The 22,989-nt window shown below is 29.6% G+C and overlaps 2 protein-coding genes across 2 annotated transcripts; both read right to left on the bottom strand.

Moving 5' to 3' along the window:
- LOC123214063 (cytochrome c oxidase subunit 6a, mitochondrial-like) lies at window positions 1–2,061 on the bottom strand. Its single transcript, XM_044633775.1, has 4 exons — window positions 1,900–2,061; window positions 1,378–1,484; window positions 1,218–1,260; window positions 1–275 (listed from the first exon to the last, which is right to left on the bottom strand). The coding sequence occupies exons 1-4, from the start codon at window positions 2,015–2,017 to the stop codon at window positions 241–243; spliced, it is 303 nt and encodes a 100-aa protein (XP_044489710.1). The 5' UTR covers window positions 2,018–2,061; the 3' UTR covers window positions 1–240.
- A 10,460-nt stretch (window positions 2,062–12,521) lies between these two features.
- Window positions 12,522–14,020, bottom strand: LOC123215582. The gene has a single exon (XM_044635744.1). The coding sequence runs from the start codon at window positions 13,879–13,881 to the stop codon at window positions 12,769–12,771; it is 1,113 nt and encodes a 370-aa protein (XP_044491679.1). The 5' UTR covers window positions 13,882–14,020; the 3' UTR covers window positions 12,522–12,768.
- Window positions 14,021–22,989: the final 8,969 nt, after the last annotated feature.

The following is a 22,989-nucleotide window of genomic DNA, read 5'->3' as shown; positions in this document are numbered from 1 at the left end:
TTAAGGAAATAATCCATATTATTCTTCAATCTTATTTGCAAGCAGAGTTTTACAGAGACAATTAAAAAAGGCTGAACTTGCAGCAAACTGGTCTTTAAATCCATAATGGAGATCCACAAATGGAAATCCTAACATAAATGAACAAAAAAATTATCATGATTGTCATGAAAAACAATTGACAGAACATGAGAGCTAAATAAGTCTCAGGAGATATCTCCATGAAAAACGCCATCAAACAACCTAGTGCTGCTTGCTCTCAAAAAGACCATCTGGACCTGAGTATTACAAATTGAACAAAAGATATTAACCATTAGAAAACGGAAATATGTATATATATACATAATTTAGGGCATAGCATTGCCATTGCCAAATAGATTTATCTTAGCAATATGTTCTAACAATCAGAAACAAAAGGACTGAACACCTAAAACCTGATTTTCCACCATCCATGATGTACCATAGACAAAAAGATTAGTATTTACAAAATGCAACTTTAAAAAAGATAAATCAACTTAACTAACAAACATATGATATATTTGACAGCTCTAACATATGAACTGCAAGAACTTCTTTACAAAAATCTTAACAGGCACACTCACCAAGCACAAATACATCCCAAAACATTTGTCCATGACCAACAAAAAACACAATCCTCTCCCATAAAAGCCACTATTTTTTTTCACGGTTGTCCGTAAGAAAAAACTTTCAATAAAAAAGAATAATCCATTATCCTTAAGAATTATAGTTAGGGCAACTCTTAGGTTTTTACTGAACAACCCACCTGTAAGGTAGGCCAGAATGGCTAGTTGCTTAATAAGCCATTCATTGACCTCCATACATTTGATAATTATAGCACAATGATTGTTGTTATTCAAAACATAATAATCAAAAATGTTATTTAATAGAAGTTTGCTACACTCCTTAATTATCTCTGCACTCAATACACTGTGAAACTAAGATGACATCAAGGCACAATAAGCAGAGAAAAGATAAATCAATGGTGCTGCAATATTTAGGATTACCAAAAGCTTAAAGAAGACACATTATGCCAAACTCAACAGGCAATCAAATTACAACAAAAGAAAGATTGAATGTCAAGACAAAAATACCATCAAACACAGAATCAATATAATTAACACAATCAATGTTATAAAAAAATACACAGTTCTTCTTTTTGGCTAAGGACACAGATAAATTTATTCACAATAAAAACATACCCCATGGGAACTCCTTGTTGCGGATGTGCAAATATGTATACGGCTGCATACAAGAAGTCAGCAATCAGATGTTGGACATGATGGATAATGCATAGAGTAATACCTTTAGAAAAAGCATAATTAAATGCACTAAATTCAAGAATGAGAACAGAAAGCTCACCGCAGGCTCTTCATGGTGGGGATGACCCTTTGAGAGGTTAAAAATAGCCAGCACAGTGCAAGCAGCAATGCCTAAATACGTTATCTTCTCCCACTTGGCCGTCTCATCTGATGAAAATTTTTGAAGTAAATCAATCTCACCCATTCAGATCTTCAAAAAATGTTTCTAAACACATAAACTATGTATACATCAAACATTTAAATTTCCATTTCGAAATACCCAAAAACACAAATAAACATGCCACAAGATTTTTTTTTTTATTGTTACCGTCGTCTTTAAAGAGAATCCCACAAATAAACATTTATAGTTCTTTTATAGAAATTTTAGGACGTTCAAGATTCATGACATCTTTTAATCCTCAAGAACAAAGCAAAAACAAAAACAAAATTCTAACAGAATAGCCTTCCGTATATTGATCAAAACCGCAAATATATCCAATGCATATGATATGAGGATTACATTTAAATATGAATCAATCAATAATCAAAACCTAAACTGATGAAACATTTTAGGGATACTTACAGGCATCGTCTTGATGACCAGAAGAAGCGAATCCACGCTTGGGAGGAGCAGCAGATGTTCTAGAGCCTCTACGAAGGGCCGTTCTCAGGACACCAGATCTCACCATCGCCATGGCCATTTTTCTGTGTAAAACCTTCTCTGTTACTGGAAAGTAATTAGAGTAAACCCTAGCTTTTAAACTCCGATGTCTAATGTATTTGACTGACACGTGTAAAATGATAATTCACTGGGCTCTCAGCTGCTTAAATTTGAGCAACAAAGTTTGGGCTTTTAGGCCTTCTCTTATTCTTTCAATTTAGAGTAATAAAATTTTTTAAAAAAATTATTAACAATAATAAAACTTAAATTTCTTAAAATTTTCAGAAACTTTTCATAAATTAATACCATAATTAAACTTATCAATTTTTTTTTTTTTTGTTATAGTCAATCCAGGATGGAATTTCAAGATATAGGTTCAAAATAGGCATATTTAGTTAATAAATAGTCTGAATTTGATAGTGATAATGATACGTTGATAATCTGTACCTGCCGTATATATTCACAACACTTGTTTGCCCTTGTGCACTGCGTTTATGTGTTCTTAGTCTTACATATGTGATAGTTTTTGGCTTTTTAATTAAGACAATTGCTTTTAACTTCTAATAACCGACATGATTAGTAAAGTAATTATATTAGCAACTATCATAGGTAATATGGTAAATTTACATAACATGTAATCAATGCCTTCAATTTAGATATATTTTAATATTAATTATCTTTTAATCATATTATTATTTTATTTGTATATTACAAATACGAATATTCTAATTATGATATTATCCTGTTTGTAAAATATAAATTATAGATATTTTAATTTCTTTTATTCTTCTATTTAATTTATTATTTATAATTATATCTTATTTGTAACTCAAAGCTTATAAAATCATGAATCTAGACCTGAAGTCCTGAATATCATGAATCTAGACTGAAAATCCTAAATATTATTTGTAATCCAAAATTTACAAAATCATGAATTTGGACCTGAAGTTATAGATATAATTTGTAACCTGAATTTTACAAAAACATGAATCTAGACTAGAAGTCTTGAATATTTATTTTTATTATAGTAATTATATCCGATTTGTAACTTGAAGTTTATAAAATCATAAGAATATATATATATATATATATATATATATATATATATGAACCCAAAGTCTCAAGTTTTATTAAACTATTTATTTTATAATAATTATATCACATTTGTAACCTAAAGTTTACATAAATTGTGAAAAATATAAACTTGAAATCCAAAAGAGATTCAACTTACATATTATAATATTTTGAATATTAATTACAAAACTAAAAGTTTTGAAAATATGGGATAATATATGAACCTGAAGTTTTTAAAAATTAATCCCAATATTTTCTCTATAAAATTAGTTGTTTTGTAGATATGAAATAATATTTGAACATGAAGTTTCAAAGATTAACTCATATATGTTGTCTATAAAACCAAAAGTTTTGTAAATATGATAATATTTAAACCTGAAGTTTCTAAAATTGGATAGATAATATTAAATAGGTTTTTTATGTGATTCTCCACCTAGAATTTATAAGCCTTAAGAAACTGATTAAATAAAATGTTCCAAAAGGATAAATTTAAGGCTATTATTTTACTGGCATCACATCTTGGAAAGATTGTAAGCTGAATATTTAGATCTAGTAATAGATCCATTAAATTCATGGAGAAATTTAAAAGATAAATTTGAATATTAAATTCAATAATACTCTCAATGGCTTCGTAATTTAATACAACTCTATGATGTTCAAAAATTTTTCCTTATTAAGATAATGTGGAAGAGAAAATATTCTCTACCTTCTTTTTTTTTATAACAATATGCTCTTATAGTAGCAATATCAGGAAAACAAATTCTAAATTAATATTTTCTTATTAATGAAAAATCATTAAACTTGTCCCACAAGTATTGCATTGTTCCCTAAAATGAACATAACTACCAAAAGTAGTTATCATGTGTGTAAATAAGATTATGGATGAAATAATTTTTGACCTGAAGATGGTTATAATAGAAAATTTCAATCATACCACTAGAAGTGGACTAAGACTAAGACTAAAACAAAATAAAGCATAATGCAGAGTAAACCACAAAACAATAAGTGTGATTATAAATGTCATTAATTATATACATGTAGTACACACAAACATTGGGTGGAATTATATTAAGTGTCTATAAAAAATTAATTTTTTGGTGATTTAGATCCTATCGATCTATAGAATCTTGATATTTTAAAACTTCTTTCAAGAATAAAATATGGATCACTTGACTAGTGACATGAATGCCCAAAATTTTTATAATTAAAATCCATCATATATAATTATTTTGAAGTCATAAATATTATTTTATATTTTATTATAATGTTCTCCTTCCTTTCAATATTTTGTATACATTATGAGTAATATAATTTTTAAATGAAAGAAAATGAACTTTAAAATTGAAGCATTGACTTCAAAAGCTGATGATGGAGACATGTGTTTGGTAGATAGTGCAACAATGCACATAATTCTCGAGGAAAAATTTTTTTTTTAAACTTTAGCACCGATTGAAACTAAGGTAAATGTTATATCAGGATTAATAAATCTTATTAAAGGCTCTAAAAGAGCCATAATTTTGTTCAAAAAATGGATCAAACTAAGCATTAATGATGCATTATATTTAAGTAGATCTAAAAGAAATCTACTTAATTTTAAAGATACAAGAAATTATGGTTATCACATTAAAACCTTAAGTGAAAATTGTGCAAAATTTATCTGTATAGCGGTAATACCTCCAAAAGAAGGGTTATATTAGAAAAATTATTCGCTTTATCATCAATATTATATTATACAATCATAAAGACAATTGAAACCTATGCAGTCTCAAACCAAAAGTTCTCTGATCCAAAAGTCTTTTTGTTTTGACATGACTATTTAGGTCACCCAGAATCTATAATGATACGTATAATTATTAAAAATGCATATGGATATACATTAAATAATCATAAAATTTTATTTTTCAGCGAAAAATTTTACACCACCTGTACACAAGGCAAATTGGAAATCAAATCATCTCCCTTCAAAATTAGAGTTGATCTCCATCATTCTTACAAAGGATTCAAGGGGACATATGTAGACCTATGCATCTACCAAGTGAATCATTTTGTTATTTTATGGTTTTAATTGATGTATTTACACAATGGTCTCATGTTTATTTATTGTCAATTTGAAATATTGCATATGCTAAATGTTAACACAAATGATCAAATTAAAGGCACATTTTATATATTATTCGATCAAATCAATATGGTCAGATAATATTGGTGAATTTAAATTCAAAACATTTGATAATTATTGCATTTCTATGGAGATTAATGTTGAACATTCAGTCTCGTGTGTCCATATCCAGAATAGATTAGCTAAATCTCTTATCAAACGACTCCAATTAATTACACGTACTTTATTATTAATAACTTAATTATCAATTTCTATGTGGGGACATGCTATATTACAAGTTGTAACGTTAATTCGCTTGCAACCCTCTTCTTATTATCAATATTCTTCGCTACAATTGGTTCTTGATTATCAACCTGATATATTTTATTTAAGAATATTTGGTTGTGTTGTATATGTCCTTATTACATCTCCTCAATGCACAAAAATAGGACCCTAACATCGTTTGAGAATTTATACTAAATATAATTCACCATCCATCATAAGATATCAAGAACCATTAGTAGGTAATCTTTTTACTACATGATTTAAGGATTATCGCTTTGATGAGACAACATTCTCACTTTTAAGAGAAAATAAAACATCTTTTGAAGTTAGACATGAACTTACTTGGTATGTACCTACCATGTCTCATATAGATTCTCACACATCTCAAAATGAAATTGAAGTATAGAGAATAGTGCATTTATAAATTATTACCAACCAAATGTTTAATGCATTTGTAGATATAATAAAAGTGGCAAGATCACACATACTAGCTGCCAAGACACCAACAAGAATTAATGTAACTATTAAACAATCCATTCGAATTGTGATTGATTAATCTATTGTACGTCAAAAGCATGGTAGATCTATTGGATTGAAAGACACTATTCTTTGAAAAAGAAAGACAAATAATCAAACAGATATCAATCATAATAATACTAAAATAAATAAAAAATTCACGCTCTCTAATATTCCTTTAGAAGAGGTTATGGTCTCTGAAAAGACTCAAACCTCTAAAGCGGCACAAACCCTTGAAGTGGTATAAAATACTGAAGAACGAGAAAATGAAAATATTGAATTATCTTTAAATTATGGTAATACAAGAGAGATGTAGAACCATAAAATGGTTAACATTGATGATATATTCTCATTTGCAATAGCTATTAAAATTATGAATGAAGGTGATTTTGAACCACATACTATGACTAAGTGTAAACAAAAACATGATTGGCCTAAATGGGAAGAAGCAATTTTAGCATAATTAGCTTCTTTAGCAAAATGTCAAATGTTTGGATTTTTAGTTCCAACACCTTAGGACGCACAACCCGTTAGATATAAATAGGTATTTTTGAGAAAAAGAAATAAGAAAAATAAGATTACTAGATATTAAAACAGATTTGTAACCCAATGTTTTTCCAAAAAGCTAGGTATAGACTGTTGACTCAAGGAGTCATTATGCGGTTATTTTGATGATAACAAACTAATATGTCCCTTAGCATATTAACTAATGATTTTACTTAAGTGTGAGTTTAGATTGCAAGAATTTATCTAATGTATTTGAAGGAGTTTCAAAATGAAAATGAAGACAAGACTCAAATGAAGAATTCTTGAAGATTCGAACTAAAACTCAAGCTTAGGTATATATATTTGTAATTTGGAGCATTCATTTTGATTAGAATATTTATTTGATGGGATAGCTCACTTGAAAACTCATTTTCATATCTTTCACATTTTGAGTTAAAATGTCATTTTTCAAACTTATTGGGTTAAGCCAATTTTTTAACTAAACTTTATTAATTCATTTAAAATGATGAAGTTTTGTGAACTACATTTTCATATCTCAAAGTTGGTTTTGAAAGAATTTTCAAAAATGGGTTAAATTGTCACTTTTCAAAGTTTTAGGGGTCAAAATAATTTTTGAAAACTCAGGGGATAAAATGTAATAAAATTTGGTCGACCGAATTTGACCGATCAAATTCTTCGATGGCACCTTCTGAATTGTCCAAAAGCCATGTATTTTGGCTTTCGGAAATTCGGTTGACCAAATTAAATCCAGTCGACCGAATTTTGGTTTAAACTTTGTAACGGCTAGATCGAAGACAGAAACTTATTGTTCTATTCTATTCCATCTTCTCTTCTGAAAACTTTTAGGCATGACTTTGTTTCATCATTTGAAGAATGTGTCACAGAAGAAATCACCTAGATTTAGGTGGTGTTTGGTAGGTATAAAAATTACTTAAAAGTAATTTACTTTTTATTATTAATATTATTTTATTTATTTTATCAAGTAATAAAAAATTTTAATAATTTTGTATTATCAATGATGATATAATAAATAATATAGAATATAGTATGATCATTACTCTTAATTTAAGTATTAAAATATTATTAAAATAATCTTGATTGTTACAATTATGTCCTTATTAATTTTTTAAGATAAAAATATCATTATTTTTAATTAATATAATAAGTAATATAAAAATATTTTAAATGATTATACATAAAAATATTTAAGTAAAAAAGCAATGTTATGTATACCTAGTTTGAATACATAAATATGTACATATTTAATATGTAACATCATATGATTAGATGTTATCTTATTCTTAATTCTAAATCACCAACCACTTAATGACACACATTAAGTTTATATTCATTTATATATTCAAAATGAATATATATAGTTTTATTGTTATGTAAAATAATATCTTATTATTTTTTTATCACCTCCTACTAAACATAATAATTATTTATAACTATTAATTATTATCAAATATAATAATAATAATAATAATAATAATAATAATAATAATAATTTATATTTAATAACATTCTAGATAACCTCTTTTGTATATTCTTTCATAAATCTTTTATTTTTATGATAAATATTATCCATACTAAATCCACCCTAAGGATTTTAATGTTGCATCGTTTGAATACATGAAAAGACAGTATTAGATCACATCATACTAAAATGAACACCTATTTCAAAAGACACAGACAAATCAAAGTCCCCACTAAATGACTAACTGAGAAAATTCAATTTCCATCCATGTCATTGCCGTGGGATCCATAGTACTACCCTACCAGGTTAGTCACAGAGGAATCAACAGAGTTTGGAACAGTGGGTGTAGTTCAAGTAGACAGGATAGAAAACTTTTGACATTCGTTGGAGTAATTTCACTTGGACACCTTTCCGTTAGTCTTAATGCCCCAAAGCTAATAGATTATATGTGAAAAATGAAATTTTGATTACAATAAGATAATAAAACTTTATATGCATGCAATTTTTTTTTTTTTATGTCCTCTTTACATTCATATATGTTAATTGTATGTCAAGTAAAGCAAATACTTGTGACATGGTTATCGTGTACTAACTTTAGAGTCATGCATATAAAGAATATATATGCTAAAAGACATTATTCTACAGTGATGGTCAATATTCGGAGTCTATAATCAAAGAAATGAAGAGAAACATTTCATTCATGATAAAATTGTAATGTAGCTTAACTATGTAAGGAGATAATTTCGGAGCACATTTATTGTGAGACCCAACAAAAAGGCATGAGCATTTTGACAATTATTCATGTGATTATCTTAAGTGGGAGTGAATAATTATGTTCATGTTTGTTGATAGGTTGTATTTTAAGTAAATATATTAATATAAAAAGATAGGAAGAGGAGATACATGTATCCCCTTCTCCGACCAGTTCCTAATTATAGGAATTTTTTTCATCCTCGTTCTTATTCCCTTTTCCCATTTTATAGGAAAATCTCCTCTTTGTTAGGTTGAGGAGAGTCGGAACCCCTAAAATCGAGCCAAAATTATAACCTCTAATTTACGCATGGATTGTAAAATATTGAATTAAATTTTTTAAGGTTATAAGAATACTTGGAATGTCATACAATTTAAATTCGTAAAGTTATTAAGAGTACCTGTTGAGATTACCTCTCAACACTAATTGGTCTTTCACTTTAAAAACTTCATTGAATGGCAACTTTCAATAGGGTAACCTATACCGCAATTATATTATATCATATTTTGAAGTGGGGATCTAGCCAATATATAGTAGATCCCCTTCAAGGTTCAATAAATTTTAAGACTCACACTTATGCAGTTCACACAGATCATAACCTTTAAGTATATTTAACTTATCTTTAATCACTTAAACTTATCTATTATCAAATAAAAACCATAATTAATATTAGCCTACATTAAGAATTTTCTAATAATTAAATATTATTTTATTCTTAATTTAAAATTACTCAATCACAATGATTTGACAAATTGGGAGTGAGAGAAAGCGTCAAAGAAAAAGGAACTAGCTAAAGGCGGATTGGTCTCGGGTAGATATGACCATTGAAGATGAAGAAAGGTCCTCAAAAAATAGAAGAAAAATATAAAATCCTAGTAGAGGGGAAAAGAGAAACTTTCAAAAATAAATTAAAGGAAAATTGTTAGTTTTTAAAATTAAAGTAGAAAAATAGGATAATATTTATTTATTTTTAATATTATAAGTTAAATGATAATTATCTTAGTTAATAAATAAATATTTAAATTTTTTAAAGTTAATGAATAAAAGTTTATGGATAGAAGGTGTAAATCTTTTGGCCTTTTAGTAATGAAAAATCACCCTAGTCAAATAAATCCTTATTTTTACATTTAACGCTCAACCCAAAAAGGAAGAAATCGATTCTTTTTTTTCCTGAATTTCACATTACGATGAGCTCATAGGATTGAAGCAATGTGAACAAATAATCCCAGAAATCGCTCACGCTGTTAGACCAAGTCACAACATACTTGCATTACAAAGCCAAGACAATTGTCTTTGTGTTATTTTTCAAAGCCTTAAGCTGATGAGTAATGTTGACTGACGTACGCAGAGCCAAATGGAGGCTTTATTTCTTGAGTCGGTGTTGATAAATTTGACCTTCTTCACAGATAAATGGTCCAAGTAAATCACCATCCTTGATAGAGACATCAAACCAACTAGGGTTAAGTCAGGTTCCTGGAGCTCTCAACCGATATACAGTCGTCTATTACTGACAATATATAATTAATAAGAAACAAATGAAGACTTCAATGGAGAATTTTGCAGTCTTTTTGGAAGTATCTGATCGCGAGGTGTTGGCAAAACATTACGGCTATACATGTTTATATGTATGCTGTTAAAACTCATATTAAGTAAAATTAATTTATTTATTTTAAGATTTAATTTATCATATATATATATATATATTTTGTCTTTAATATACTTTTTTAAGTGCAATTTCTATAAGTTGTATGTCTAATTTATGTTATAATATCATATTAACTAGGGAAAAGGACTATTTCCCACCCATCTTTTAGCCCATTCTCAAATTTATACTTATGGAAAATCAAAAACTCTTTTTCTCATCTATGACCAAATTATCGTCTATTTTTTCAGTTAGGAACAGGGGTAAAATTGTTATTTTACTGTTTAAAATCTTAAAATTTTAAAATTTCACCATTACCCCCCTCCAGGTTTTAAAAACTAACAACCAACCCATCCTCAAAGTTTGAAAAGTTTAGATTTTACCCCTAGAGTTTGCTTTCTTCTCCGACCACCATCGACAGCCGACGCATTCGACCTATCTCTCATCTCCGACTACAAAGGACGATAAAGAATGACCCTTTGTCGCCTAGATCTGGACGATGAAGTGTCGTCTAGATTTGGAAGAACAGACGAAGGGCGAGTAGCGTCTGGACGACGCAACGAGTAATGAAGCATCGTCCTTCATCGTCTGGGTGGAGTGACGAAGAGAGACCTCTTCGTTGCATGGTGGTGTGACGAAGAGATCTCTATCTCTTTGTCGCATCGTGCGATGAAGAGATCTCCATCTCTTCGTTGCACCGTACGACGAGGAGATGAAGATCTCTTCATCGCACCACCGTCGTCACACCAGGAGAAGGAAGAGGTCGGTGACGACGCCAGAGACCACGTCGGAAGATAAAGTTGAAGAATGGGGGTGAAACTGCTAATTTTGAAAGTTATGGGGGGTGGCGCGTTTTGGAAAATATGGAGGCCCTAGGTTTGGGGGTGAAAATGTTAGTTTTCAAAGTTTAAAAACTTTAAGTAAAGATGAAATGTTAGTTTCTAAAACCTAAAGGGGGTGAAAAATAATAAATTTTATAACTTTTTATTATAAACAATAAAATGACAATTTTGCCCTTGTCTTTAACTGAAAAAATGGACGACCGTTTGGTCATAGGTGGAAAAAATGGTTTTTGATCTCCCGTGGGTATAAGTTTGAGAATACGCTAAAAGATGGATGGGAAATAGTCCTTTTCCCTATTGAATATATTAAATTTATAAGTGTAAATATCAAAATTCATATTACATAAAATTAATTCATTTATATTAAAGTTTAATCCATCACATTTTTATACCATTGACTTTATTCATTTTTATTAGATATAAAACTTTTTCTTTTAATCTTCAATACTTTCCCTCAAGTGTTCCTGTTATAAGTTGTTATACTCACCATTTGATAGAATCCATCTAGACGAGTGTATTATCACTTGTATCTAAAAACATTTTAGATTGTTAAGTTTATCATTTGATTTGTGCTTTGATACCATATCAGAAATATATTGAGTGTATAAGTATGAAGATTGAAACTTATATTACATAAAACTAATTGTCTTGTGTTAAAGTTTTATTTACCACATTTATATATCACTTACTAATATTGTTTTTATTATATATGAAACTTTAGTTCTCAACACTCTCTCTCAAGTGTAACCACTATTGATTGTTATATTCATCATTTGATTAGGTGCACTCTCAATTGGTACTAAGATCAAGTTAGGGTATTTGGCCTAGATCATTTTTAGGTTATTAGAATCACCCATTTTGTTTTGGGTTTGATAAGTTAAGTTGTTAGACCTAGAGTATTTTTAAGGTATAAGACACACCCATTTAATTTTAAGCTTTGAGACTATATCAGAGTATACTAATTTTATAAATATGTAGATTAAAACTCATATTATATAAAATTAATTAATTAATATTAAAATTTAATTTAATCTATCATATTTTTATATTTTTTATTTATTTATTTTTATTAGATATGAATTTTTTTTTTTCAATTATCAACAAGTTGTACATTTATGGAAGCTTTTTGACGGATAAATGTGAGAGACCAGATGAACACAAATAAGACAAACACAAAGGACCATGGGACATCTTTTCCTTAAAATCATAGCGGAGACATGGGTTGTCATCTTTTTCTAAAATTTCCTTGTCTTTTTGGCACGATGAGAGAAAAAACGTACTTCGATTTAAGAGAGAGAGAGAGAGAGCCAATAATAGGAAAAGATAAAGACGGAAAAGCCAGCTTTAAATTGGAAGCAGTCAAGTGATTTTACCTTTCAAGGCAATATACCATTGTAGTTTTCTTTTATATGGTTACAAAACTGGTAGTATGAAGCAGCAAAATTTAGATGGCCAACTAACTGAAGAATTACAAAATCCAATGCCTTAATGTTTCAACATAGACAACCTTAATAACGAAGTCTCTAATTCACATTAAATAATAAATAAATATTTTCCTATTAATGTAATAACCACTTTATGTCAATACAATACATCCTAATCAACTCCTACATTTTTTTTGTTTCCCTTTTTTATGATCTTCTTCTTCTTCGGATGCTGAAATTCTGTCGAAGTTGAATTGATACCTTGAAGAAAATTACCATCAATTTTAGAACTGTCATAATGATCAAAATCTTCAAGACTAAGCGAGTACTCCACTTCTTCCCTGCTCCACCCCGCACGTAGTAAAACCAAAGACAATACTCTCATTTGCCACGCTATACGGTCTTTGAAATTGGACCATATCAATTGGGCCCCAATCTTCTCCTCCGCCTTCTGATCATCTTCATCACAGCCGTCCATCAGCATCATCTCCCTAACCTCCTCTTCCCTCCATCCTCCGTCTCTCAATTTCCAGAACGCTGCCTCCAAACAACAGTCTAACCTCAATCCACCACCATCGTTCCACCACCCGCGCGTTTCTCCACGCGCAACCACCCTCTTCCCTCTCTCCGCAACCTCCGTCCAAAACCCAATCCGCCGAGCCTCTTTCGCCGCCCAAACAGGCATATCTATATTACAAACGGATTTAAAATTGCCGGCTTTCGAGAATTCAACTTCTTTGAAAAACCCCGCGAGGTCAAAGCTCAAAACTTTGATCTTCTCACAGTCGATATAAAACACGGGATTCCCGGCAATATTGGGCACCGAAGGAATATAACAATTTCTGTATATAGGAACAAGAACCGGCGCTTTCTCTAATAATCGTTTAACCAATGACAAAGTTTGATTCTTTTCTTGCGGCTTTTGCCCCCACGAATCAGTCCAAAAGTTGTTAACTGCTACGTTTCTTGACAGGGACAAAAGGGGAAGATTTAAAAGAATCTGAAGCTGTTGCTGAGAAGAAGAACGCCAATTGGGGAATGCGGGGCCGACGGGGAGACCTTCCCGGAGAATGGAACGGAGATCAGGAGGGAAAGTGAAATTGAAAGCTGATTCGATGTAAGCAAATTCGTCGTCGTTTAGGCCAGGAAGAATTGGAACGTTGAGGGATTGTAAATGGTAGATAAGATTCTTGGCGTACGCAGCAAAAGAGAAACAAACTTGTTTAGATTGTTTAGGCGGAGTGGTTGTTGTCGCTAGAGTTGTTTGAATAGTTGTCGTTGCCATTGAAGCGTTGAATGAAACAAGCACTGAAGCAGCGTGAAGTTCAGAAAAAATATAAAGAGCGGATTGATAGGAGGAGCACGATAATCACATATTGGTTTTGAGGTGGAGGGAGAGAGAGAAAGGGCGTGTCTGCGTTGGAGCTTGCGTTTGAAGTTAATGGGTTGGTTTCTCAGCAAACAAATTATTAAACTCGTGTAAGTAAACGGTCACGTGGGATTATTGACTCATTTCAATAAATAATAAAGAAACTTCCAAATATGTATCATGTGTGATGAACGAACGAAGGGGCATTGAAAATATGATTAGCCAATTTCGCAAGGCCAAAGGACTATGTCTCATTCTCTCTCCGAGGTTTTAAAACTTGCATTTCACCTCTTTACTTTAACTTTAAAAAGTAATTTCTTCCTCTCAAATCTCTAAGGTTTTCTCTTCTTTCTAATGATGGTGTCAGTGACGATGATAGCCACCAACTCCTTCCTTTTTTTTCTTTCTCCAACTATCACAACTAACAACGTCCAATGATAAGCGAAGATGTCCCAACGATAACAAATCAAAGACGAAGAAGTTACGACCATATTGTCTAGATTCATCATGTTTTCTATTGAATCGACTCTAAACGAAGCTTCTATCATACGATTCATCTTCCTCTGAAGCTGAATTGATGGAAAACGCAACGGATTCTTGTCATCCGTTGTTGATTCGAATTTGCCTCTTCATCTTATATCGTTGTGTTTTGTCATTAATCGATGTTAGGCCACCTGTCATCGGACGTCATCAACTATGGCAGAAAGAAGAGGGAGGAAAAAGAGAAACTGAGCTTGTGGCCATTGCCATCATTGAAGGAGCTATGACAGATTTGGAAATCGTAGGGTTTAGGGTTTAAAAAAGGAAAATAAATTTTTTAAAATATAATTTTAAGAGGAAATTATTAGTTTTTTAAACCGATAAAAAAAATGTTATAAATTTTTAGGATTTAATGATAAAATAATAATTTTATTTTTGTATCTAAAAAAAAATTTAATATAAGATAATCTTTGAGTAAAACTTTTTATTTAAACCTTATAAATATATATTTATCATTGTATTAAAACTTGAATGAAAAACAATCCTTTTGGCTATTTAGCAACTACTTAAATGCAAAATTTGTGTTAAGAATTTTGCAAATTACACGCTTTGCAGTTGTTTGATTTCTACGTGTCAAATAAACACAATGGTTTACTTAACACAGATAGAATGGATGCCGCTCCATATTAATCGACAAATATCCAAACAATTGTGTATCTTATTTTCCTGGCATTTCCATAAAGCCAGGTGTCCTTATAAAAAGTTTTCACTTTCTCTCACTAACGTCACCCATTTACTATTTTCACAAACATTTATAATTAAACACAATAGTGGCCGTATTAAGTTTGACATGGTTCATCATGTCTATGGGTCATATCGAATGAAAACATGTATAATAACAGGTTTTTTATGTCAGGTTAACCCACATAAAAGTGAAAATTCTTAGTATAATCTTATATTGTTCCAACTTTTAAGGTTGTTGTGAGTTAACCTGTTATTTAAATAATATAATTTATTTTTATTATTTTTGTTATTATATAAAAACAAATAAAAATCATTTTTTAATTATTAAAATTGAGGATTGTACTTTGAAATTTTTATTGATAATTATTCACTTATAGTGAAGAAATACTGAAGTTACATGATTAAAAAACTCGTCAACAACGTCCAAATTTTGAATTCTTAAAATATATATTCTATGACTCGATTCTTTAATTTGAAATCAACTTTCACATAATTTTTCATATATATAATCGTCTCGACTATATTAGGATGTAAGTTCGATTGTCTATTATTCCATATATATCTATCTGTACTAAAAGCATATTTTAATATTATAGTAGACATCGAAGGGGTTAGTAGATCTTGTGCTATGGTGACAAACTCATGAAAACCTTTTTTATTTGCTTTCCACAATGCTAAAACCTCTAATTTATCATCAAACTATTTTATAATTTTAGAAAAATGGTTAACGTTAATATAATTGTAAAACTCACCAAAATTTGAATTCTGACCCATATTTGCTTACATTTGTACAAGCGGGACCATATAGACAACTTTCTTCTATTGGAACTAATTGAACTTACCTTTGATTTAGAAGTTTATGTTCTCCTTCCATATTTATTTCATAAATAGTATACATTTTAGATAAAAAAATCTTGAACATCGTCCATTCTACTAGTGGTTATTATAACAAATTTTCCTTTATAATATCTAAACAATTTTATACTCATAATTATTTAGCCCTAGGATCTAAAATAATGGCAACAACAAAAAGTAAAGGTACTTATTCAATATTTTTTAAATTTCTCTTCCATTTATCTATTTTATTTTTTAAAAATTCCATTTATTTCTAACATATTATATAAAATTGAATATGTAATTAGATAATACACACCTGATGATTGGTTTGTGGATGTCTTCAAAGGCTCTAATATATTCATTAGAACCATGACAATCTCACAATTATAATCAATAAAAAAAAAAGGATTTTTAGAATCTTTTGGTCAGGTATTGAAGAAGCGTGTTATAACTACTTAATATCCTTCACATACTTTCAACATAAGATATGTTAAATTCTATTTAGTTCTAATATTAGCTTTTAACTTTTTTTTTCTCTTAATCTTATTGACTTACGAAAATTATGATACACTTAAATCAATGATAGAGATGATGAAATGTGATCGCTGACATGTCTAATTATTGATATTTGATCTTTAGCTAAGCTCAAATTATCTGAGATATTAAATTTATAATGTGACATGCATATCTAATATGAAATAATTTTCTACTAAATAGAACTGATAAATAATTCAATTACTCTATTATTATTTTTTACATTATCTAAAGTAATTGAAAAATAGAGTTATTAATTTTATATTTATAAAAAATATTACTTAATGTCTGATAAATTGTAACACCACTATAAAGATATTGTAATGACCTAAATGTAATTATCTTTTTGCATAACTGTCAATCTGAATCAATGTAATAGACAGTTTGAAAATAAATATTCTATGTCATGATTTGTTGCACTCTATAAGTCAGAAGTTTTAAAAATAACACCACTAAAATTACTAAATTCTCGTATAATTTTTAATTTTGTTAATTCATAATTTCTAACGATATATGATTTAAGTATAAACTTAGGAATTCTTTTAAATGCTATTTAAACATTATTTTGCATAATTGATTCTAAAATTTTATTTTTAATATAAGAGAAACATTGATCAAAAGCTACAACATACCAAACCATAGTCTCACATTTTAGTTTGATCATAAATGAAATTGGACATTTCTCTAACACACTTGAAACCACTTGAATCTCCTATTGTATTGGTGTCATCAACGAATTGTGATCTAGTGAAAACAATTTATTGTTTTCCTTTCATATCGTGTGAATTTTTTTTTACAATATTTCATAATATGTCGATGAAGATGACTAGTATCACCCTAACTAACATATGTCAAACATGAACCGTAGTGTTTATACACTATTCGTCGAATTAATCTACCTTTGATTGTTTTTTCTATTTGATCGAAGTGATCTCACACCATAGATTTTTGTTTTCTTTATTTCCTTGTCAAGCCTGTGGTTGTCCCACTTTCATGTGCAAGTGCTCCTGCTCCATATGAATTATCAATAATATGATTAGTGCTATACTACCCAAATAGATTAAACTCACATGAGTTTGTATTTATTTGTAATTTTTTTATAAATGATTGACAAAATTGTAGTACAAACAGAAACTAAATTTTATATACAAGTAAATATTGATTGGAATTTATAGAAAAAATAAAAAAAATGATACTTTGGCCATGCCAATGCCTTCTACGGGTGCAAAAGTTGTTATGCACCTATAGAGGTAAATTATTATTATATTTTTAAATTGCCTGCATAGTTATGGGGCATGCGAGGGTTGCCCACCGGCCTGAAGTCTAGGCAAGCAACACGATTGGAATAGCTGGAGGGTTTATCACAATTTGCTACAGTAACAATCCGTGCCCCCGTATGCTAAGATAAAAAGAAGGGACCCAGGATGGCTTGACCCTTTTGCTACCACTAATTATAATTATTGAATTGAAACTGAGGGAGACTTTCTCACTTTTCTTTGAAATATAAAGCTTAATTTTAGAATTTTTGTTAATTTATAAAACATATAAATATTATAAAATTAATGTCACTTATGTTTAAACCCTAAACAAATTATATTTTCCTTTATCAACTTAAATATACTTATAAAAAAAAAACTTATATATTATTAGTATATAAATTTCTATTCTCAATTGAATCAAATAAAACCCGAAAAAAAAAAATTAAATCAAAACAATTGCCAGTTGTGAATGTCATCAACGTAAGTTAGAATTGCACCATAAAAATGTAATTCAACTGACACAATTATATCATATCAATATAATTACGATTTTGATATGATTTTTATAATTATTCCTATTGAATCACATTAGAATTGAAGCTAATCAAAATTACATGGAAATGGTGTAATTCAACTGAAATTAAATAATTCAAATGTGATTTTAATCGTCATTAGTGACATTCACTATCAACAACAGTTTAATTTTTTAAATCTATTTTCTATAAGAAGAAATCATATTTTCTCACCCAAGGTTTTCTCTAAATACACTTTTGTACCATTAAATTCTATAAATAACATTTTTTCATTCAAAATTAAACCCAAACAAAATTTTTAAAAAAGAAACTAACATTGCAAAAACAAAATAGTAATTTTATTATCCATTAATTAAAAAAATTTTAAAAATAATTCTTTTATAAATTAGAACCAAATATTTTAAACATAATAGATTGACCTTGAAAAGGTTTAAACACTTATAAATCAATCCTTTTAATTTTTTTGAAAACTTTAATCATTTTAATTTTTTTAAAACCTTAATCATTGATGTTGCACCTTCACTACTATAACGATTTTATTGTTGCTAGCCTCTACCACTCTCTTTTTCGTCATGATATGAGTTATCATTAGTAATAGTCTTCATTTGATACTCAATTGAGTAAAAATTGTTGTTGACAATAACCTAAAATAGTTGAAGAAAGGAACAAATGAAAAGAGATGAGGAGAGTTAAAGAAAAGAGAACAAAGGAAGAAGAGGAAGATAGTGAAATCATCTATGATAGCTTGAAACTGGGAATAGAGTAAGAAATGAGGGTGAAAGAAGGAAAAATAAGTGAATTCTTATGTAATTTAAGTATTTAAGATATTTTTTTAATTAACATAAACTATAGGTAAAAAATATATTTAATGAAGTTTTAAGAATAAAGTATTATTTAGCTCAGTAAACATTGAAACTAATAAAAAATATTTTTGTTTGTTTAGTGTATTTATTATAAAATGAATAACATTGTGTAAATGGACCGACAATTTGATTAAATTGTGTTAGGCTTCTAGGGTGTTGGAGTGTCAAATACAAAGTTAGTAGAATTATTTAGATTTAACTTATATGTTTGGCAGCCAATGTTTTGAATATTATGTTACAAATTAAATTAAGCTTAGCTAACCATATAATAAATGCGCATAAGTAGGTAGGATTGGTGGAAAATCCAATTCAAAATTAGATGAAATTGGAATTTACTTTGCATGCATTCGGGAAATTCTTATTGTTGAAGGAGACAAAGGAGAAGGATTCAAGGAAAGTTAATAAATTAAGAAGATGGAATTGTTCTGACAAAGACTTTGTAACTTAAGATGGGGATAAATATAATGTGGGATGGAATTCTTCTTGTTTTTCAGATAAGGACTCCGTAACTCACCAGATTGATATGTGAAAGGTCGACTTTAAAAGAGGTTAAAATAAAAAAAATGAATAAAAATATAACCAACCAATCCCATATGATATCTGACCGTGTCAATTGTTTCATACTCCATTAACGTTTGGTTGCTTCTGGCTAACATTTAACAATAGTTACGTCCTCATGTATGGTGACAAATACCAATAAAATTATACATATAAATAATAATATATTATTATATGATTGAGTGTTATTTTATTTTTAATTTTTAACTATTCAATTATATTATGATACATTATTGTTTGTATATAAAATTCTGTATATAGTACTACTAGACAAATAAATGATATTTTCTGGTGATACAAGGAAAGGCCAAAGGACTATTTTTCACCCAAAGTATCCTCTTATCACAAGTTCTAATCCCTTAACTTTAAATATCTCATTTACTCACTCATAAGTGGTTAAAGTTAACAAAACCCTAACTCTTTAAAATTTCATTTCTTCTCCCCGGAAACCCAAAAACTAAAAATTTCCCTTATAGGTCAAGTTTTAAAAAATGACATTTCTCTCCCTAGGGTTAGTTTTCAAACTTTGATGCTATCTCCGACACTTGTTGAGTGGCATCTCCTTTCTCTTCCTCTGGAGGTCACTCTCTCACCATCTTTCCCTCCAGCCAACAGTCCTAAACCAACCATCTTTGTCTCCCCGACAAAGATAAGATCTCTCGTTTTCATCTTTCTGATGTAACTGAGATTTATTTCTAACATCAATTAACGTTGTCGAAGCTTCCAAATGAGAGAAGTTTGACCACTGGAGGGAGATGAGACATCAAAAGATATTCATCACTAGAGATGGTGTCAAATTTAGTGCTGGAGATCTGAAAACTAAATCCTAGGGGGGAATTGTTATTTTAAAAAACTTAGGTTGGAGGGAAATTTTAGGTTTTAAGGTTTAGGGGAGGAAAAAGAGATTAAATTTTAGTTTTTTTTAATATTATAGATAAAATGACGATTTTACTTCTAAAATTGTTAATTTTAACTACTCATAAGTGATTATTTAGGATTTTCAAAGTTAAAGGGTAGAAACTTGAGTTAAAAGGATACTTTGGGTGGGAATAAGTTCTTTGGCCTACAAGGAAAGTAAACTGGGGTTATTTGTTGGAATTCTTCCAACCTAATCCAAAAGATTACCACTAGGCTAACCAGTAATCATCGTCAATATCTCTAGGCCAAAAAACTATTCGTCGGGCCGTATTTGGATTAGGCTAAGCCCATGCATAATTAACAGTAAATGAACCCTAATCCAAGGTGGCTAATAAATGCAATTCTAGGGTTTATACAAAAATAACTATAATTTTTTCTTTTATATTCATATAATTATCATATTAATGTTTAACGAAACTATTTATATAAATTGAATTTTTGGTTATTCTCTTCCATTTTAAAAAATCCATCTCAACTTTTTCGATTTCATTGCTGACCAAAATTCAATCTCTTCCGGTAAATCAACTTGTGAAGATAAATGGGAAAGAAAATTACTTGTCACAAATTTTATGATAAATTGTACATATTTTACAATAAATGGAAACTAATTCAAGGTATTATTAATAAAAATAACTAATTTTTAAGAAATTTATAGAAAAATATTTATAATTTTTAATATTATATTCATAGAATTATCATATTAATGTTTAACGAAATTTCCCCCATATATAATTTAGTCATTCTCTTCCATTTAAAAAAAAATCCATCTCAATTTTTCTGACTTTATTTCCGACCAAAATCCATTCTCATCCAGTAAATCAACTTATGAAGATAAATGAGAAAGAAAGTTACTAATTTTGTGATAAATTGTGAAAATTTTTTGATAAGTGCTTGTGCTAATGCAATTATTTAAAGTTTCAAGAATCTTGAAGAAGTTATAGTTTTAGTTTGTAGGTTGAATTTAATGAATTTGATTGTTGCTTTTATGATTTAGTCAATGTTCATTGAGATTGAAGAGCGTAGTAATGTATTTGCATATAATTGAATATATTGGATACAAGTCCATTCATGATAGGTCGATCTGACCCAGTTTTCTTAACTGTTAAAGGACAGTTATTGGTGGTTAATAATTGACAATTAAACTCTTATAAAAAGTCCTAACTGCCTCCTCAAAAGATAGATTACGCTAGTTTTTATTATTAGAGAGCAGATCCTGTCTCCCTAATTGAAAAGCAATATGTAATGCAAATTGGATTGTGGGAATAGACTAACATCGATACATTGCGTCGTATTTGAAGAAGCTTTATCGAAAAGTAATCCGGATACTCAAATCTCTGTTTACAAATTTTCCAGAATTTGATCCTAACATGTTTGATTATTTTCAACATTGGTATTAGAGCCTAAGATGCGTATTTGCTATGTTCTTTGTGAATCATATTGCATATATTGTGCAAATTAGAATCTGTATATTGAATTTTGATTTAAAAAATTTGTTTTTGGGTATGAATTTAATTCGGCCAAAATTGCATGAAATCGGTGTTAGAAAACATGTTGAATGAATAATTGGAATGGTATTACATGTTTTAAATTGAAAAACGACTCGAATTAACATCGAAATCAATGAAAATTGACCAAAAACTGAGACTCAAGGCGTGTTTTTCTTCTTCGTCGTTACAACGATTCCAATGCCATTGGCACTGGAACTTGGAACGATATGTCTCACCGTCGACTACGCTACAAAAGCCCTATGGTGACATCATCAGAAAATCGCCAGAAATCGACCAATTAGAAGGATAGAAAACTAGGGTTTATCAGGCAGAATAGTATCAAAATCAGGTTAGGAAAACTCAATTGCCCGACCCATTGGTCAATGGGCAACCTATTGAGTCATCTAGGTTAAACCTAAACCAATCAATGTCCATCGGGTTAGTTGATTAATCAATGGTCAAAAGGTTGACCGTACCATTGACCGACTCGTGTGCACGTTTGGAAGAGCATGACAAATTGCATTTGGTGCGTGGCGGAGTGTGACAACATTATTCTGGCGCGTAACGGTTATAGTTGGCACGTTCGACTTATTCCTGACATGTCAAGGCGCGTTGCAAAGACTTTATGGCACGTGGAGGCGCGTGTTGCGTTGACTCGACACGTGAAAGAGCGTATGAATTTATTTCGGTGCATGATAGGGCGTGAACACCCCTTTCTAGCGCATTTTGGCACGTGAAACCTGTTTTCTGTTGCTTGGAAGTTGTGTAGTACTCGAATTTGTATATGAGATGTGTTCCATGGGTCTTACAA

The sequence above is a fragment of the Mangifera indica genome, chromosome 1 (genome assembly GCF_011075055.1).
Source record: "Mangifera indica cultivar Alphonso chromosome 1, CATAS_Mindica_2.1, whole genome shotgun sequence".
NCBI classification, from domain to species: domain Eukaryota; kingdom Viridiplantae; phylum Streptophyta; class Magnoliopsida; order Sapindales; family Anacardiaceae; genus Mangifera; species Mangifera indica.
This window is presented reverse-complemented; position numbering and strand designations above follow the sequence as displayed.

What these genes read in the sequence shown, in the direction of transcription:
- LOC123214063 (XM_044633775.1), bottom strand. Translation starts at nt 2,017, where the DNA reads ATGGCCATGGCGATGGTGAGATCTGGTGTCCTGAGAACGGCCCTTCGT. An exon ending in TGGTCATCAAGACGATGCCT is followed by an intron (nt 1,485 to 1,899) that starts GTAAGTATCCCT and finishes AATTTTCATCAG; the next exon opens with ATGAGACGGCCAAGTGGGAG. An exon ending in CAACAAGGAGTTCCCATGGG is followed by an intron (nt 276 to 1,217) that starts GTATGTTTTTAT and finishes TGTAATACTCAG; the next exon opens with GTCCAGATGGTCTTTTTGAG.
- LOC123215582 (XM_044635744.1), bottom strand. Translation starts at nt 13,881, where the DNA reads ATGGCAACGACAACTATTCAAACAACTCTAGCGACAACAACCACTCCG.